At 41.7% G+C, this 13,465-nt stretch overlaps 1 protein-coding gene across 2 annotated transcripts in view; it reads left to right on the top strand.

Annotated features, from left to right (window-relative positions):
- Positions 1-13,465, top strand: part of yeats2 (YEATS domain containing 2) — a 35,959-nt gene that overhangs the window by 11,914 nt on the left and 10,580 nt on the right. Inside the window, exons 17-29 of one of the 2 annotated variants that reach the window (XM_005920424.3) lie at positions 683-810; positions 2,489-2,635; positions 5,507-5,686; positions 7,886-8,261; positions 8,358-8,492; positions 8,910-9,047; positions 9,286-9,439; positions 9,530-9,606; positions 9,717-9,796; positions 11,707-11,914; positions 12,484-12,719; positions 12,884-12,958; positions 13,089-13,162. In XM_005920424.3, coding sequence (XP_005920486.1) covers positions 683-810; positions 2,489-2,635; positions 5,507-5,686; positions 7,886-8,261; positions 8,358-8,492; positions 8,910-9,047; positions 9,286-9,439; positions 9,530-9,606; positions 9,717-9,796; positions 11,707-11,914; positions 12,484-12,719; positions 12,884-12,958; positions 13,089-13,162 — 2,008 coding nt within the window. The remainder of the gene's footprint in view (positions 1-682; positions 811-2,488; positions 2,636-5,506; positions 5,687-7,885; positions 8,262-8,357; positions 8,493-8,909; positions 9,048-9,285; positions 9,440-9,529; positions 9,607-9,716; positions 9,797-11,706; positions 11,915-12,483; positions 12,720-12,883; positions 12,959-13,088; positions 13,163-13,465) is intronic. The other variant, XM_005920426.3, reaches the window with a different exon arrangement.

The following is a 13,465-nucleotide window of genomic DNA, read 5'->3' as shown; positions in this document are numbered from 1 at the left end:
CTGCAAGATTATAGTGTATTTCATGAATTAATGTAGAATAATTGTTCTAAGTTTAATATCCCAAAGTATAGCTTTACCACTTAAATATGGTTTCCAGGACAGTCTCTGTGGACTGCAGTATGTGGGTATTTAATATCCAAGAAAACCTGCAACATGTGAAGCTGCACAACATTTTCTAGCAGGTGTATAATGTCATAAATTACTAGGTGTTAGAAATAGGCATTTGCCTGGAATGGGTAGCTTACTCAACAGTGTTGATAGAAACTGAAAACAATGCTTGATTTTGTTGGCAGCTCAGTATTTGGGGTCAGCATCCCAGGCAAAAACCTTTCACTGCGACATTTTCATCCATGCCTCCAAGTTGTAGACATCTGTATTAAAAAATATTTTGGCTTCCAGCTCATCATAAAGTTTGGAAAAAGAAATCCACTTCTGAAGTGACTCTACAACTTGAGGCATGTTAGTGCCAGTTACAGATATTGGCTGCTGCTGGACAGTGAGTCAGTTACAGTCATCTGTTTTTTTGCTTAAAGACATTTGGATTTTCACAGCAGTAAGCCAACATTGCACTGCCCTGCTCTGCTTCACAATCGTGCCTTTGCCCTTCTTTGAAATGGCAGCACTGATACTCTGGATTTTTCATATGAAATGAGACTGATCTATGTGGATTTCTGTAATTTAGGTCAGCAGTCCCAGAACAGCTCATCAGCGGTCTCTGGGAGCTCTCACAACTCCTCCTCCTCTTCCTCTTCAAGCAATCTACCTTCCAACCTCTCCTACACATCTTATATCCTTAAACAGACCCCACAGGTGGGTAGACCCACTTTTTCCTTTACTAACGACAAATGCAGTCACACACTGGCACAACATAATTGGCTATGTATGTATCTCATCTTTGCTTATTAGAGTGTTCTGTGTGTGTGAGTGTTGTGTGTGTGTGTGTGGGTGTGTGTGTGTGTGTGTGTGTGTGTGTGTGTGTGTGTGTGTGTGTGTGTGTAGATGTGTGTGTTTGTGTGCGTGTGTGTGCGCACGCGCAGAGGTTTCAAATTTCCACATAGACACTGGGTCCTGCTTTCCTAATAATGATCATTCTTCAAGAGCCATCTTCTTTTCTGTAAAATTTCATGTCAGTCTCTCTTATGAGCCAAAGAGCCGGCGCACTCCCACATTCTAATTAGGACCTAGAGGATCAATTGACCTGGAGGGCTAATTGAATTTTCCGTAGCTATTATGTTATAAAAAATTAAAATGTAATGGAAGCATTGTACTGCTTAAAATAGTCATACTGTGCACATCATATAACCTTGTACTGTATGTAATTTAAAGTCTAATATTGGTGATATATTAAGCCTGGCTGATCCTGTGTGGGTTTACTAGGCTGACCTGAAACCAGTTTTTATGGCCTTTGAATATAATAAGTCTGTAAGATTTTAGACAAAGACAAATTTTGTTTTTAGTAGTTACACCACTGTAGTGACTGATTTTGTGTGCCTGTTTGTATCCAGTAACTGAACACTTTGTTGGTTGGCTCTGTTGGTTTGAAATAGGTGACTGGCCTGTTTACTGAAGAATATCCCCGGTCTTTGCCTCGAGAAATTCTTGAGTTGCTTTTGCATTATGTTTTGCCGTATATGCATGAACTGTCAAAGAATTACAGCCGTTCACCACTAAAAAGGTGCTCAAAAGTAACTGGACTGACAGAATCAGCATCACGTTTACTGCAAAGTTTGTACACAAACAAGGAATTTCTCTTGGTGTCATGGTTCAAATACAGAGGTACAGAGGGTAATATCCTTAGTTATTTCATGATGAATTAAAAATATAAAATTTGTGGAGTTGAGTCCAGGCAATGAAATTGTATTGGACTGTGTCAGAAAACACCTGAAAGAGCTCGCCTACTTCTGGGGGGAAAACTTGAGACCAATGTGAACCAGACTCATGGGTAGTAAGTAAAAAAAATAGAGGAATTTGCAAAACAGATGGCCGGTGCTCCACAGAGAAAATGAATAATGACCTAAAGCATACTGCAAAAGCAACCTAAAAGTATCTCAAGGCAACGAAGAATAAATATTTATTATTTATAGAACAAGCTTTTCAGTTATTTAATTTAAAACTAAAGGTAAAAAGACCGTGAAACAAGCAGCAGCTGAAGGTGGCTGCAGTAAATGTCCAGGGGTTCTAGACTTCTGACTGCAAAAAATGTCATCCAGTCATTGAAAACAAGCGTTACACTGGAACATATTTTAATTTTCAGCATTTGAATGTGGTGCACTTTGTATAAGAATGCCTGTAAATCCTAAACAGTTAAAGCGGGACTTTTAAGCTCCTTGAATTAAAGCTGATAATCTGTACAGTCACACACTGATTTAAAATCCACAGTGCTGGCGTACAGAGGCAAAATTACACAAAAATCAGTGTCCAAAAACTCTTGGACCTGACTGTGTGTCATTAGAGCTGCACTTTAGTCATTCTTGTTCTGTTTTCTCAGGGTACGTTTCTGGTCGGTCAGCCCGCACAAGGTTCGGGGAAGCAGGGGAGTTCCGGTTCGGCAGGTCATGCTGCATCATCTCCTGCAACTGCTAGCCAGCAGGCTATTAGAGTGACAGCCGGACAGAAGGCAGCCATCTTGGCTCAGGTCAGTGTGGAGAGTTTACTGTAAGCTGTTCAGTGTGTAACACAAATGCTGCTGTAGTTACTACTGCTTCCGTGTTTCTTAGTTGTTTCTTTGACAGTCTGGTTTCGACACAGGCTTGTCTTTTGGGTAATTATCAGCAAAGGTCTTCCAGTTCTGTGATAGTAGGACTCGTGTGGGGTTTGCCAGCTCTTTTATTCCTGCTCTGCAGTCATTTTCCTCTTTAATATTCTTAATGAAATATTCATTCTTCTTCTCTTCTTTATTTTTACGCATTGCTGTATGTTACTTCACTGATTGCCTCCCTCATTTGACCACTAAATTATGACCGTCCTGCCAAATCTCAGATTTTGTGGTGGAAATGCTTTTGTATTTTCTTTGACAATGAAATATCTTCAGAAGTCTTTTCTTTTTCATTTGGAAGTATATGGATTAGTGTTGTGCTGGGAATATAATTTCATAACACAGTTCACGATCTGTCATCCACACACTGAAAGTTGTATTTTGCACATTGTTAGAGGGGCATGCTCATTTCACGATAGTGTATTATAGAAGTATAATTGTTACTAGAAATGTCACTGCATACTCAGCGTTTAAACAATGCTGCCCTTGCAACAGAAATATGGCCTACTCAGCTAAATTTCTTTTTCAGTTTTATAAATGTACAACACCATGTAATTGTAGTTATCAAGCAAGGTGTTATCCAGCAGGACTGCAGTAGTTCTATGAAATAGACGGTTATATGAAGCCTGTGTCAGAATAAACTGGCATAAAAGGACTCGGCCAGAGGATAACCACATCTTTGTACAGGATAAGAAGGCTGTTGTTGCTAGCTCTGCTAACATTAGCCACACTCCACAAACGAATTTGACCACCTAAGTAACGTTATACAGGCTGCAAGCTATGTGCGGATCATGTCTCTCCACGTATTACTTCAGCATTACATTAGTCTAATTTGTGCTAGACTCAGTTTAAGTCGTTGCATCGCCTTAATTCTGCAAAGTAAAACTTTCTAAACTGTCTAAAGATGTAAAACCAACGTGTGATAGATGCACACTGGCCCCGGGCTCATGGCACATTCTTACTGGCAATAAAATTTGCAGTTTTATTGGAGTTTAATCTTTAAAACACTGTCAGACAATTTTTGAAGTGACCATTCAACCAGATCTATTTGTTACCATATTTAGTCTTGTGTGAGAGCGTTAGGCTCAAAATAACAACTTGTGTAACATTGTTGTCAGCCGTACTATTTACTATTGTTTTATTGTTTGGACTAGAGTTAAACTATTTTATCCACGTGCCAGTTTGTTTTAATGTGACGTCTTTTTAAAAATCTGTGTCTGTGTTGGCTGTGTTTTGAAAATTGATATTTATTTAAATTATATTTTATATTTTTGAAAATTAATTAAATGAAAATGTAATCAAGCTTTTTACAATTTTCTTAAATACCAACAGAGACCATCTGTACAGATCGTGTCGCCCTCTTTAATCAATGTAAATTAATCACCAATGACATATGTGGTTATTATCCTAGGCTGATTTTAAGGTGCTTAAGAGAAAACATAATTTGTGCTTGACACACTTTTTTTCTGTTTAAGGTATTGCGCCATCTTAATTTTAATTTTAAGTTAAAGTTTATATAACATCTCCAGACATAGATCCAACAAGAAACAGTATAAACGGTGGATGTAGCTACCAAGTGGTCATCCTCTGGTTTTTGAAGTTTTGTTTGGAAGAAACAAGATCAGCATTTTCACTTGGTTTCATCTTGGTTTAAAAAAAATAAAGTGATGAGGAGGGGCAGGTCCAATTGAAGTCATAAGCCAATGAACATACCTAAAAAAATAATGCTCTTTTTCAAAACATAGTTTGACCAAGACTTTTTTTATTCATTGTAAACTGTAACTGAGTCCATAAACTCATCAAGAAAGTGGTTAGAGGTCAAGACAGAAGGCTTTCCCATAGACTTCTGTAGCTCCAGAGGTGTTTCTGCAACCACAGCTATCGCCATCTGGTGACTTTTAGATACACTGCAGGTTGAATGTACTTCCTCACTGGCTTAATTTTTCCAACTGCGAAGCCACGTCCATGTTTTATGCTGTTCATGGTTATTAGATCTGGTATTACATCTTAACTCTGAAACACAGATTGGAAAACAAAAAAATATTATTCAAAGATGGCACTCAAACACTACATATGAGTGTAGTTAGTTTTCCATTGGTTCCACTCACAATTAAAATGAGCTGCAACAGTGAAAGACCTGTCCAGGGTGCTGCTGGTGCAAGCACCTGATTCTCCCATGTGCTGCTGAGCTGGAGGTGGACAAGTCCCCTCATGCATTTTAATCATTCTCACTTTATATAACACTATCGAATTTCCCAGAGGAACCCACCTGAGGGATTAATAAAGTTTTATCTTATCTTACTATCATAGCAGTTTCATTTCTTATTGTTTACCCAAGTGAAAACTGACTTCAGAGTTTTAGTCAGACTGGTGTAGTGTTAGTTATTTTACAGGGTTTTTTCTGATTAAAAAATGGCTTCCATTATCATTTTCATATGAAATAGTCTATAAATACAATAATTACATTGTTGTATTACATTGGTGTGCTGCTCCTGAACAGTGCAAAACTCAATAATATCATTGGTAACAAATGTAAAAGTGATTCCTTACTATTTACTGGCAACATGGCTACTGTGGAAATAAAGAAAAAAGTCTATGTGTGTATGTTTGTCAGAGTTTAAATCTTTTTTTTTTTTTTTTTGATTGATTGTGAGTTTTCACCTCATGCCTCCTTGACAACTTCAGCACGCTGCACGTGGGCTGCTGCTGCTGATGTTCTAAGTGGGTAATTGCTCGTCCTGTAATTGACAGGTGGTGGGCAGCTCCCAGGGTGCACAGGTGAAGTTGCCTGACGGCTCAGTTAAAACAGTAACGGCAGCGGGAGCAGGCCACTTGTCCAAGCCGGGCACCACCACGTTAAGGATGACAGGTGGAGTCATCACCGCTGCTAGCTCCACGCCTGGCTCTGTCAGCAGTGCGAGCCAACAACAGGCGAGTTTCACAGTTTTTATTTACATCCCTTTTATTCTGCATGGCAGATGTCCCTATGTAAGAGTCACATTAAACCAAAGAGCTGTTAGCATTTATTTTATGGTTGCAAGCTAGTTATGCTGTTTTTAATTACGCTGGATTTCATACCCACGTACAGATGAGGACACAATTATTAGCCTCCCTTTGAAAATGTATTTATTTTTCTAACACAGCTGGAAGGAATTTTTAACATCCTAGTTTTATTTTTTGGATGCTTACATTATTTTATTTTGTGCACAGAAAGAAAATTATCTCACCGAAAATTAAAAATTACCAGGGTCAGAATTCTCAGCCACACTGATGCTAATGGTCAGTTGTGACTGGATAACAGCCTGCAGTCACTTGTTTTAGCTTTGAAACTCAAACTCACGTCCTCCTGAGCAATCCCAGCCCATTCCTCTTTGATGAATCTCTCAAGATCCTCCAGATTTGGTGGTCTGCTTGGTCTTCAGTTAGCCCCACGCATTGGAGTGGGCAGGCGAGCGGTGGCATGAACAACCATCTCTGTGAACACGATAATTTGAGAATGAGGGAACATAGGATTTTCAAATTAATACCATTGATCCATCTGCTAAAAGTCTGACGAGTTTGAAAAATGTTGATCTTGACTTCAAGGTTTCTGAAAATCTTGTAAACACAGTAATTCGAGGCAGGTGACAGCTAAGATTTTCAAACTTATACCAGCAATAGTTCTTATCTGCTGGGAGACTGAGGTTTAGCACTGGTGGCTTCTAGTATTTTTCTTGGTCTGCAAACTCGCAGTCCATTCCTGTGAAGGGTTCTGATGATTGTCCCACAATTCACGACTTGGCGAAGTCATTCACTAGTGTCCTGGCAGCTCTCACTAGTGTCCTACCTCTGCCAGGCTTGTTCTGTACTGTGAGGCTCTCTGAATTTACTGATGATACTTCTCCATCTCTTGCCTTGTGAGCACCAGTAATTCTTGCAATTTTTGCAAGTCTAAACTGATTTCTTTTGGGGGTTTTTGTTGTATTTTGGCATGATGCTTTCTCAGGTGAAGCTCAAACTCTTGCTTAAGTTTTTATATTGTGTGTAAACTGGAAGAAAGTCCTCATTTTTAACTTGCTTTTACAAGCTTTGAGCATTAAAGCACATCATTGCACATTTGTGGTTTGTGCTTTGGCTCAATTTAAAAGATCAGTTTTTGGGGGGTGTTAATATTGATCCTGGTATTTCTGCTATTCAGAGCAAATAGAAATAATTGATGCGTTCTAAAGGAAACCTTGCTATGTCCAAAAAGCTTTTAGGAAAATTTAATTCCCCTATGGAATTAAAATCCATGGAGGAATTAAAAATTTTCAATTCAATAGGGGAGCTAAAGCTTCTATGCTCATCTTTAAATCTGGTATTATAGATACTAGAAGCACCCTGATTTTGCAAGAAATAACGCATTTTTGTATAAGTGGAATTGGAAAAAAAGGCAGTAGAGATACGCAGAAAACAAATGATCCAGCCTGAGTGCAGTGGCTCGCATGTGTAGGCACGCTGCTGTGTATATTCATAAGCATCGGTCTGAGTTAGGATGATTACATCTTTAGAGTCAGTAGCTAGGCATCATAAAACAGAGAAATTGCAACACATAAAAAGATTTACTCGGAGCTCCAACAAACAAGCCAAAGAGGGGGAACTTCTCTTTCTGAGGACTCTCTGTGAGGAAAAATGGACTCTTTTGTTTCTGAGATTCCATAAAACCAGTGACCTGATCAGCACAGCTCATTCTGAGAGCTGCGTGGCACTAGAAAACAAACATCAGCAGAAAAAAGAATACACCAACTCTCCTCCAGGCACAGCCACAGCAATCTTCTCTCACATATACACTACAGTGTTTTTGCAAATGGACTTGGTCTGTGATATTTTTCATATTTATGAACACGTTCGCTGTCGTGCAGCTCCAGATAAGGTGAAATGCTGCTGTATATGTTTTTATACCTCACTTTATTAGCTATTTTGAAAGAAGGGATTTGTAAATAAGTGTGTTGTTTAATGAAACCATGGTCTGCCATCCATTGTGAGAACAGGTTGGACACTTGAGCTTTTGCTCACTTTGGTTAGCTCATTATCAGAAATGTTAAAGGACATAAAAGAGTCTGTGTTTGCTTATTTCCTGCTTGACACGTGTGTTTCCGTGTGTCCATGCAGGCCCTCGATGGTGGGAAGTCTGCTTCTCAGCATCACTCACTCCTGATGGCAGCCAACCAAGCAGCAGTAATCAACGCAGCAAAGAACACCAGCGCCGCTGGTGGGGGCAGCAGCTTGTCGAAGGCAGCAGTGGCCTCCTTGGTGAAGGGTGCTGGAAACCCTGCTGCGATCGCAAAGACTGCTGGAGGTTCAGCTGGTGCTGTAGTAACAGGTGCAAAGGGGATCACCAATATGCCTGTTATCAGCATGTCCAAAGGTGTGGGTACTGTTGTGGGTGTGCCCAAAATCAGCAGCAGCGGCGCATCCCTGGTTTCTGCAACTTCGTTAGTCAGTGGAGTGGCAGCCGCCGGAGGAAAAACTGGTGCTGCTCTCTCGGGTAGGCAGAAAGAAGCCTGTTTCTGCATTAACTGTCAGGTTAAATGTTAATGCATTACTCGAATAAACAGAGCACCTATGTTTTTGTTTTGGAAAGGTATGCTGAAGATCCATTCTGGAGGTTCCAGCTCCCAGCAGACTGTCTTAACCATTCCTGCCAACCAGCTCAAGCAGCTGGGAGTTGGAAGTGGGTCCGGCGGACTGCAGACCATCTTCATGCCTGTGGGGAAAGGTGAAATAAACCCTCAACAAAACAGTGAATTCTAGATTAATAAACTGGGTCCTCCATGATAACACAAGATACTGCACAAACAAAGGTTGCTTTGTTGGAGTCTCACTTATTTTTAATAAGTTTCTGAGGGTAAATCTTAAAATATACAAAAAATATGCAAAATATGTTTTTCCTCATATGATTTACAGTGTGAGAAGTTACTTTACGCTCTAAACTGAGTTTATGTTCCTTCGTTTAAAGATGGCAGAATGATTTATTTACAACACGCAGGAAAACAGATTTTCATTATTTCACAGTTTTCCTAAGTGCAGCTTCTGGAAGACCTGTCATCCTACCCTCTCATTTTTTCATCCACTCGTTAAGCCCGTGTACCTAATGGCCCACAATCCATTCCTGTGTGTTTTACTCTGTTTGTAGTCGTGTCAAAGGGCCCAGTCTCCAGTACTCCTTCCTCCTCCTCCTCCTCTTCCACCACCCCTGGAGCACCTGGAGCTGGAGCCTCCCCAAGTCCTGCCAGCCAGGCCTCCCCCTCCCTTGCCCTGCCTCTGGTACAAGGTGAGGGGTCCATCCTCACTCCACCCGCTCTCCTCTTCTTTTCCACTGTACTCCCAAACTCCTCTTTCTTTGCGTATAAAATTATTTATTTTGCTTAGAAGCACATTAGGCTGTAACTAATAAACTCAGATCCCATCCCTGTAGTCTCATCTCATCATTTTCTTTTATCTCCCAATTTAAAATATATAGTATGCATACTAATAAAGCAACCTTCTCTAACACTTGCTTTCTTCCACAGTGAAGACGGAGCCAGGTGCTGGCACAGCTGTCACAGCTGGTCCATCACCCCCGGTGACTACTCCTGCCCCCGCTTCTTCTGTCCACGTTGCCTCTGCAGCTACCACAGTCAAACAGGAACAAGGGGCAGAAAACTCATCGCACGACCTCATCAAGTAAGGGCAGGGACCTGTTACAATCACATACAGTGAGTGTATACATGAAAGCTTCTTGGCACCTGACAGCTGTGATTGTCTTCTCCTCAGCACTGAGCATATAGAAACCATGATGCAGCTGCTGACAGCCGTGGTGAAGAAATTCCCTCTAATTGTGCCAGATAAGAGTAAGTGAGCTCGCCTTTCATTTGATGTATGTAAAGGAAAAGTTTACATCAAAAAAGGAAAAGCTGTCTAAAAATTTGACACACTGGTGTATTTCTGTTTCTTTCTATAGCCGAAGACTCACATCCGTTTTGTGCCTCGTCGTCAGAACAGTATTATTCCTGGAATATTGGCAAGCGCAGAGCATCAGAGGTGACCTTTTGTTTTGTGTTTGCTTTTGATGATAAAAATTTAAATTCACAGAAGTGCAGTATCTGGGCTTTCAATCAGAAAGCCTCATTAGAGTCAAAGTGCTGATGAACCAGCAGAGATGTACATGTTTTGTTTCTGGAGCTGTGCAGGCTTGGAGTATATTCAGGGTTTTTCTTGAAATTATGCAAATGTGTTAAAGTTTTTCTCTCTCTTTTTTTTTTTAAAGCTTTCAAGCTGTCTTTCAAATAAAGAACGCAGGCTTTTTTCTTTTCTCTGTATGGATTTCCTCAGATGAAAGTTTTATTTAATCCCATCTGGGGTGACAGCACTCACTTACTAGCGTTTGCTCTCCAGGTTCCAGCTTGAGGGCGTCTGTGAGTGATAATTTGCAGTGTCTGCAGTTTTGGTGCCTGTGTAATCTCTCTTCATGCAGCATCCCGACTCAGAGAGTTTTCTGCTTGCCTCATGTCTTTCTGTTAGGTCACATATATATCGCTGCCTCTTGTCTCCTGTCATATCTTCATCAGTAGCTCATACAGGCCAACCCATATTGTAGCAGTCTGTTCTCTTTTTCTATTGCTATAAAAAAGGATCCCAGACAAGCCAAGGCATAGTTATTTATATCTACAGGTCACTAATTTACACAGAGGACAGGGGACTCATCACACATCATTACACATTATGAGGACAGGGAACGATTAAGTGGTGTCTACGGGCTGGAGAAAAACTGATTCTGCACAGCAAATCTGTGTGTTTGCTAATGAAATGAAAGTCCTATATGCACATCATCCCACCTCAGCAACAATCTGGTAACACTTCAAGGGACTTCCAGGCCCAGCATGACTAACCATCTGGCAAAATGAAAGGAACGAGAGCCATAACTTTAATTTCAGTGTTCATCAGGACGGGAGGAAAACGAACTGCATCTACACACGTTACTCAAGATTCGTCCACTATATTGGTTGTGATCTAATCACCTGTTGCTAGGAAAACATGTATTCATAGGTAGCAGATTGCCACAGTTGCCTGTAGTTTTTACCCCATCACCCTTAAACGGTTGATGGGTATTGCCGTCACCCTGCCAGCCAGGCAGGCAACATGGACGCTTACGTTGTGAATGCAATAACTCGAGAACAGAGCGATGTTGAAGTTTCAAATTGATACCATTGATGTCTCTACTAAAAATCCCTGGCAAGTTTGAGTCTCAGTAACATCTACGTCAAGGTAGATGGTTCTATTCAACAATATGTTGGCAACCAAAGCAATCACAAGGAGGTTTTTAACCAGCTGGTTGGAAATACACCTTTTCATCCTATCAACAGGTGGTTGCCAGGGGTCTGTAGACCTGCCTGATCGGGGTTTTAGCAGTCACTTTCCCTGCAAATGGAGCGTTGATCCTACAGTGTCACATGCCCAGAATGGCAGCCAAGTTAATGCCACTTGCGTTCACATGTGGGAAAGACCTCAATAGAATAAAATAATAACATCAGATTTCAAAAGACGCTCAGAAAGTCATTTCTTTGCCCAGTTTAAGGATTAATAAGCTTCCCCGTGTTAGACGTCCCGCTAGCCTGCTGCTTCATTAAGGCATCAGAACAGTGAGCTGGCACGATCAATGTCTATTACTCATCCCACCGGAGCATCGAGCAAAAAGCATGCTAATTGCATTTGTTCACACTGCTTTATAAGCGTTTTTTGGATGCAGTAGGCTGAAAGGAACCAAAAGGACACTTGCCTGTATGTTTATTAGGATAAGGAATATAAAGTATATGTGTGCCATCACACAGTCAAAACTCTTAGTCACCCCAGCTGTGTGTGTGCAGCAACATGACCTGTTTGTGGCTGTACAGCTTGTGATTGATTGATTTCTATTGTCTCTCATCATCTCTCTGGTTTTGGCCTGTGTGCAGCTTCAGCGAGCCGTAGCGGTGAAGCGGGTCGTCCAGGACGTGTTGGATCGCTCGCCCCGTCTCCAGGCCCTCACCCCGCCAAAGACCAGAGAGGTGGTTCAGTGGTGTCGACAGAGGGGTTACACGCCGCCTGACCCCGAACCCCCACAACCCAAGAACGATGACGAGTCCATCGAGGACATTCTCACTCAAATCGATAATGAGCCTGGTAAGTTTGTGCCTGTGTGGACTTGGTCTACATCTTCTACAGAAAGATCGTTTCACTCGGTCTTGTTAAAGCTCCAAGCAGATCAATATTTTCGCCTCAGTGTTGCATGTGTGGGTGTACTGTTTCTGCACCTACCAGTGGATCCAGTAATGCGTCTGCAGACCAGTTGTGTGCGAGGGCGGCCAGTGTTCAGCCTCAGTGCTTTTGTTCAGTCGCATTGTTTAATTTGCAGGGAACTCTTATTAATTCCATCTTTTTGTCTCTAAAGGATGGGTGGCGAGGCCGTTTAGCTCACTGAGCCAAACAACATGATAATCGGTGTTTGTGTTCTACTTGTCTCTGTCTGTGCAAACGTCTTCATTTGTAATTGTTGCGTTGTTGAACTGCTAAAATGAGCAAAGATCTCACAAAAACCCTCCTTCACATGTCTAAGTTTTGCTTTAAACCACACAGCCGCGTATCAAGAATCTGTAACCTGAGAGATGCACCGAAGCAGTCGGCGTTTCTGCTGATGCTGCGGCTTGTGAAATGATGCGTTAAATGAAGGGTACGTGTAAATGTTCCCGCAGAGTGCCCGTCGACCCTGAGTAGCAGCGAGGAGCTGGTGCTGCGTCTTGAGCAGATGCAAGCTCTGCTCAAGACTGAGCCAGAGGAGGCGGATGACGAAATAGTCGACATCATCACGGTGACTCCTCCCTGCCACAAGCTAAAGGTCAAAGAGGAGGAACAGGAGGCTGACCCGGAGCCCAAATTCTTCCTGGGCGCCAGCCTGTCCGATCAGTTTGTCAGTGAAGCAGCTCAGCAGGTTGGGACCCTCTCTGGGTTTTGTTTTGTTTTTTCCCCTAAGAAATGTGGAAAAAGTGAAAACATTCAATCGGTGATTTCTGATTCCTCTCCAGCTTTTAGCAGCTAACAGGAGGGCACACCACTTTCCCCCTTTTTTTATAAGATGAACACTGCCTCTTTCAGATCGGGGTAACCTTCCAGCCGGTGGAGGTGGAGAAGAATGTGTTCGCTCCAGTAATCGAAGCCATGATTCTAAAGGTTGGTCACTGTACACAAAACAGTAACTCATGAAAAATGTCAAGAAACACTTGACAAACAGTCTGAATATGAATCCTGAATGCTTGTTTCACTTAATCACGTTGTGTGTGTTTGTGCCTGTACGCTGTAGGCTACAGAACAGTTTGCAAGTGACATCCTGAGAGAAGCGCTGGCTGGGGCCTACGCCAAATCCCCTCCAAACAGGTCAACCTTTTTTTCCTCTTTCCTCTCTAGCATGCGACCTGCCTTAAAGCTCCAGTTTTCACTTTATTTTTTTATATTTGGGCCTTTTGCAGCCAACTGAGTTAAAATAAAAAACAAAGAGTGAAGTAAAAAAAAAAACTTTTTTTTTTCTTTTGATGTTTTCTAAACAAATCCATCCATCCATCCATCCATCCATCTTCATCCGCTTATCCGAGGTCGGGTCGCGGGGGTAGCAGCCTAAGCAAAGAGGTCCAGACCTCCCTCTCCCCAGCCACCTCCTCCAGCTTGTCCGGGGGAATACCA

This window comes from Haplochromis burtoni, unplaced genomic scaffold (assembly GCF_018398535.1).
Source record: "Haplochromis burtoni strain Fernald_Lab_line unplaced genomic scaffold, NCSU_Asbu1 Contig_41, whole genome shotgun sequence".
NCBI lineage: Eukaryota > Metazoa > Chordata > Actinopteri > Cichliformes > Cichlidae > Haplochromis > Haplochromis burtoni.
Note: the sequence above shows the minus strand (reverse complement) of the source record. Positions and strands in the feature narration are given on the sequence as shown.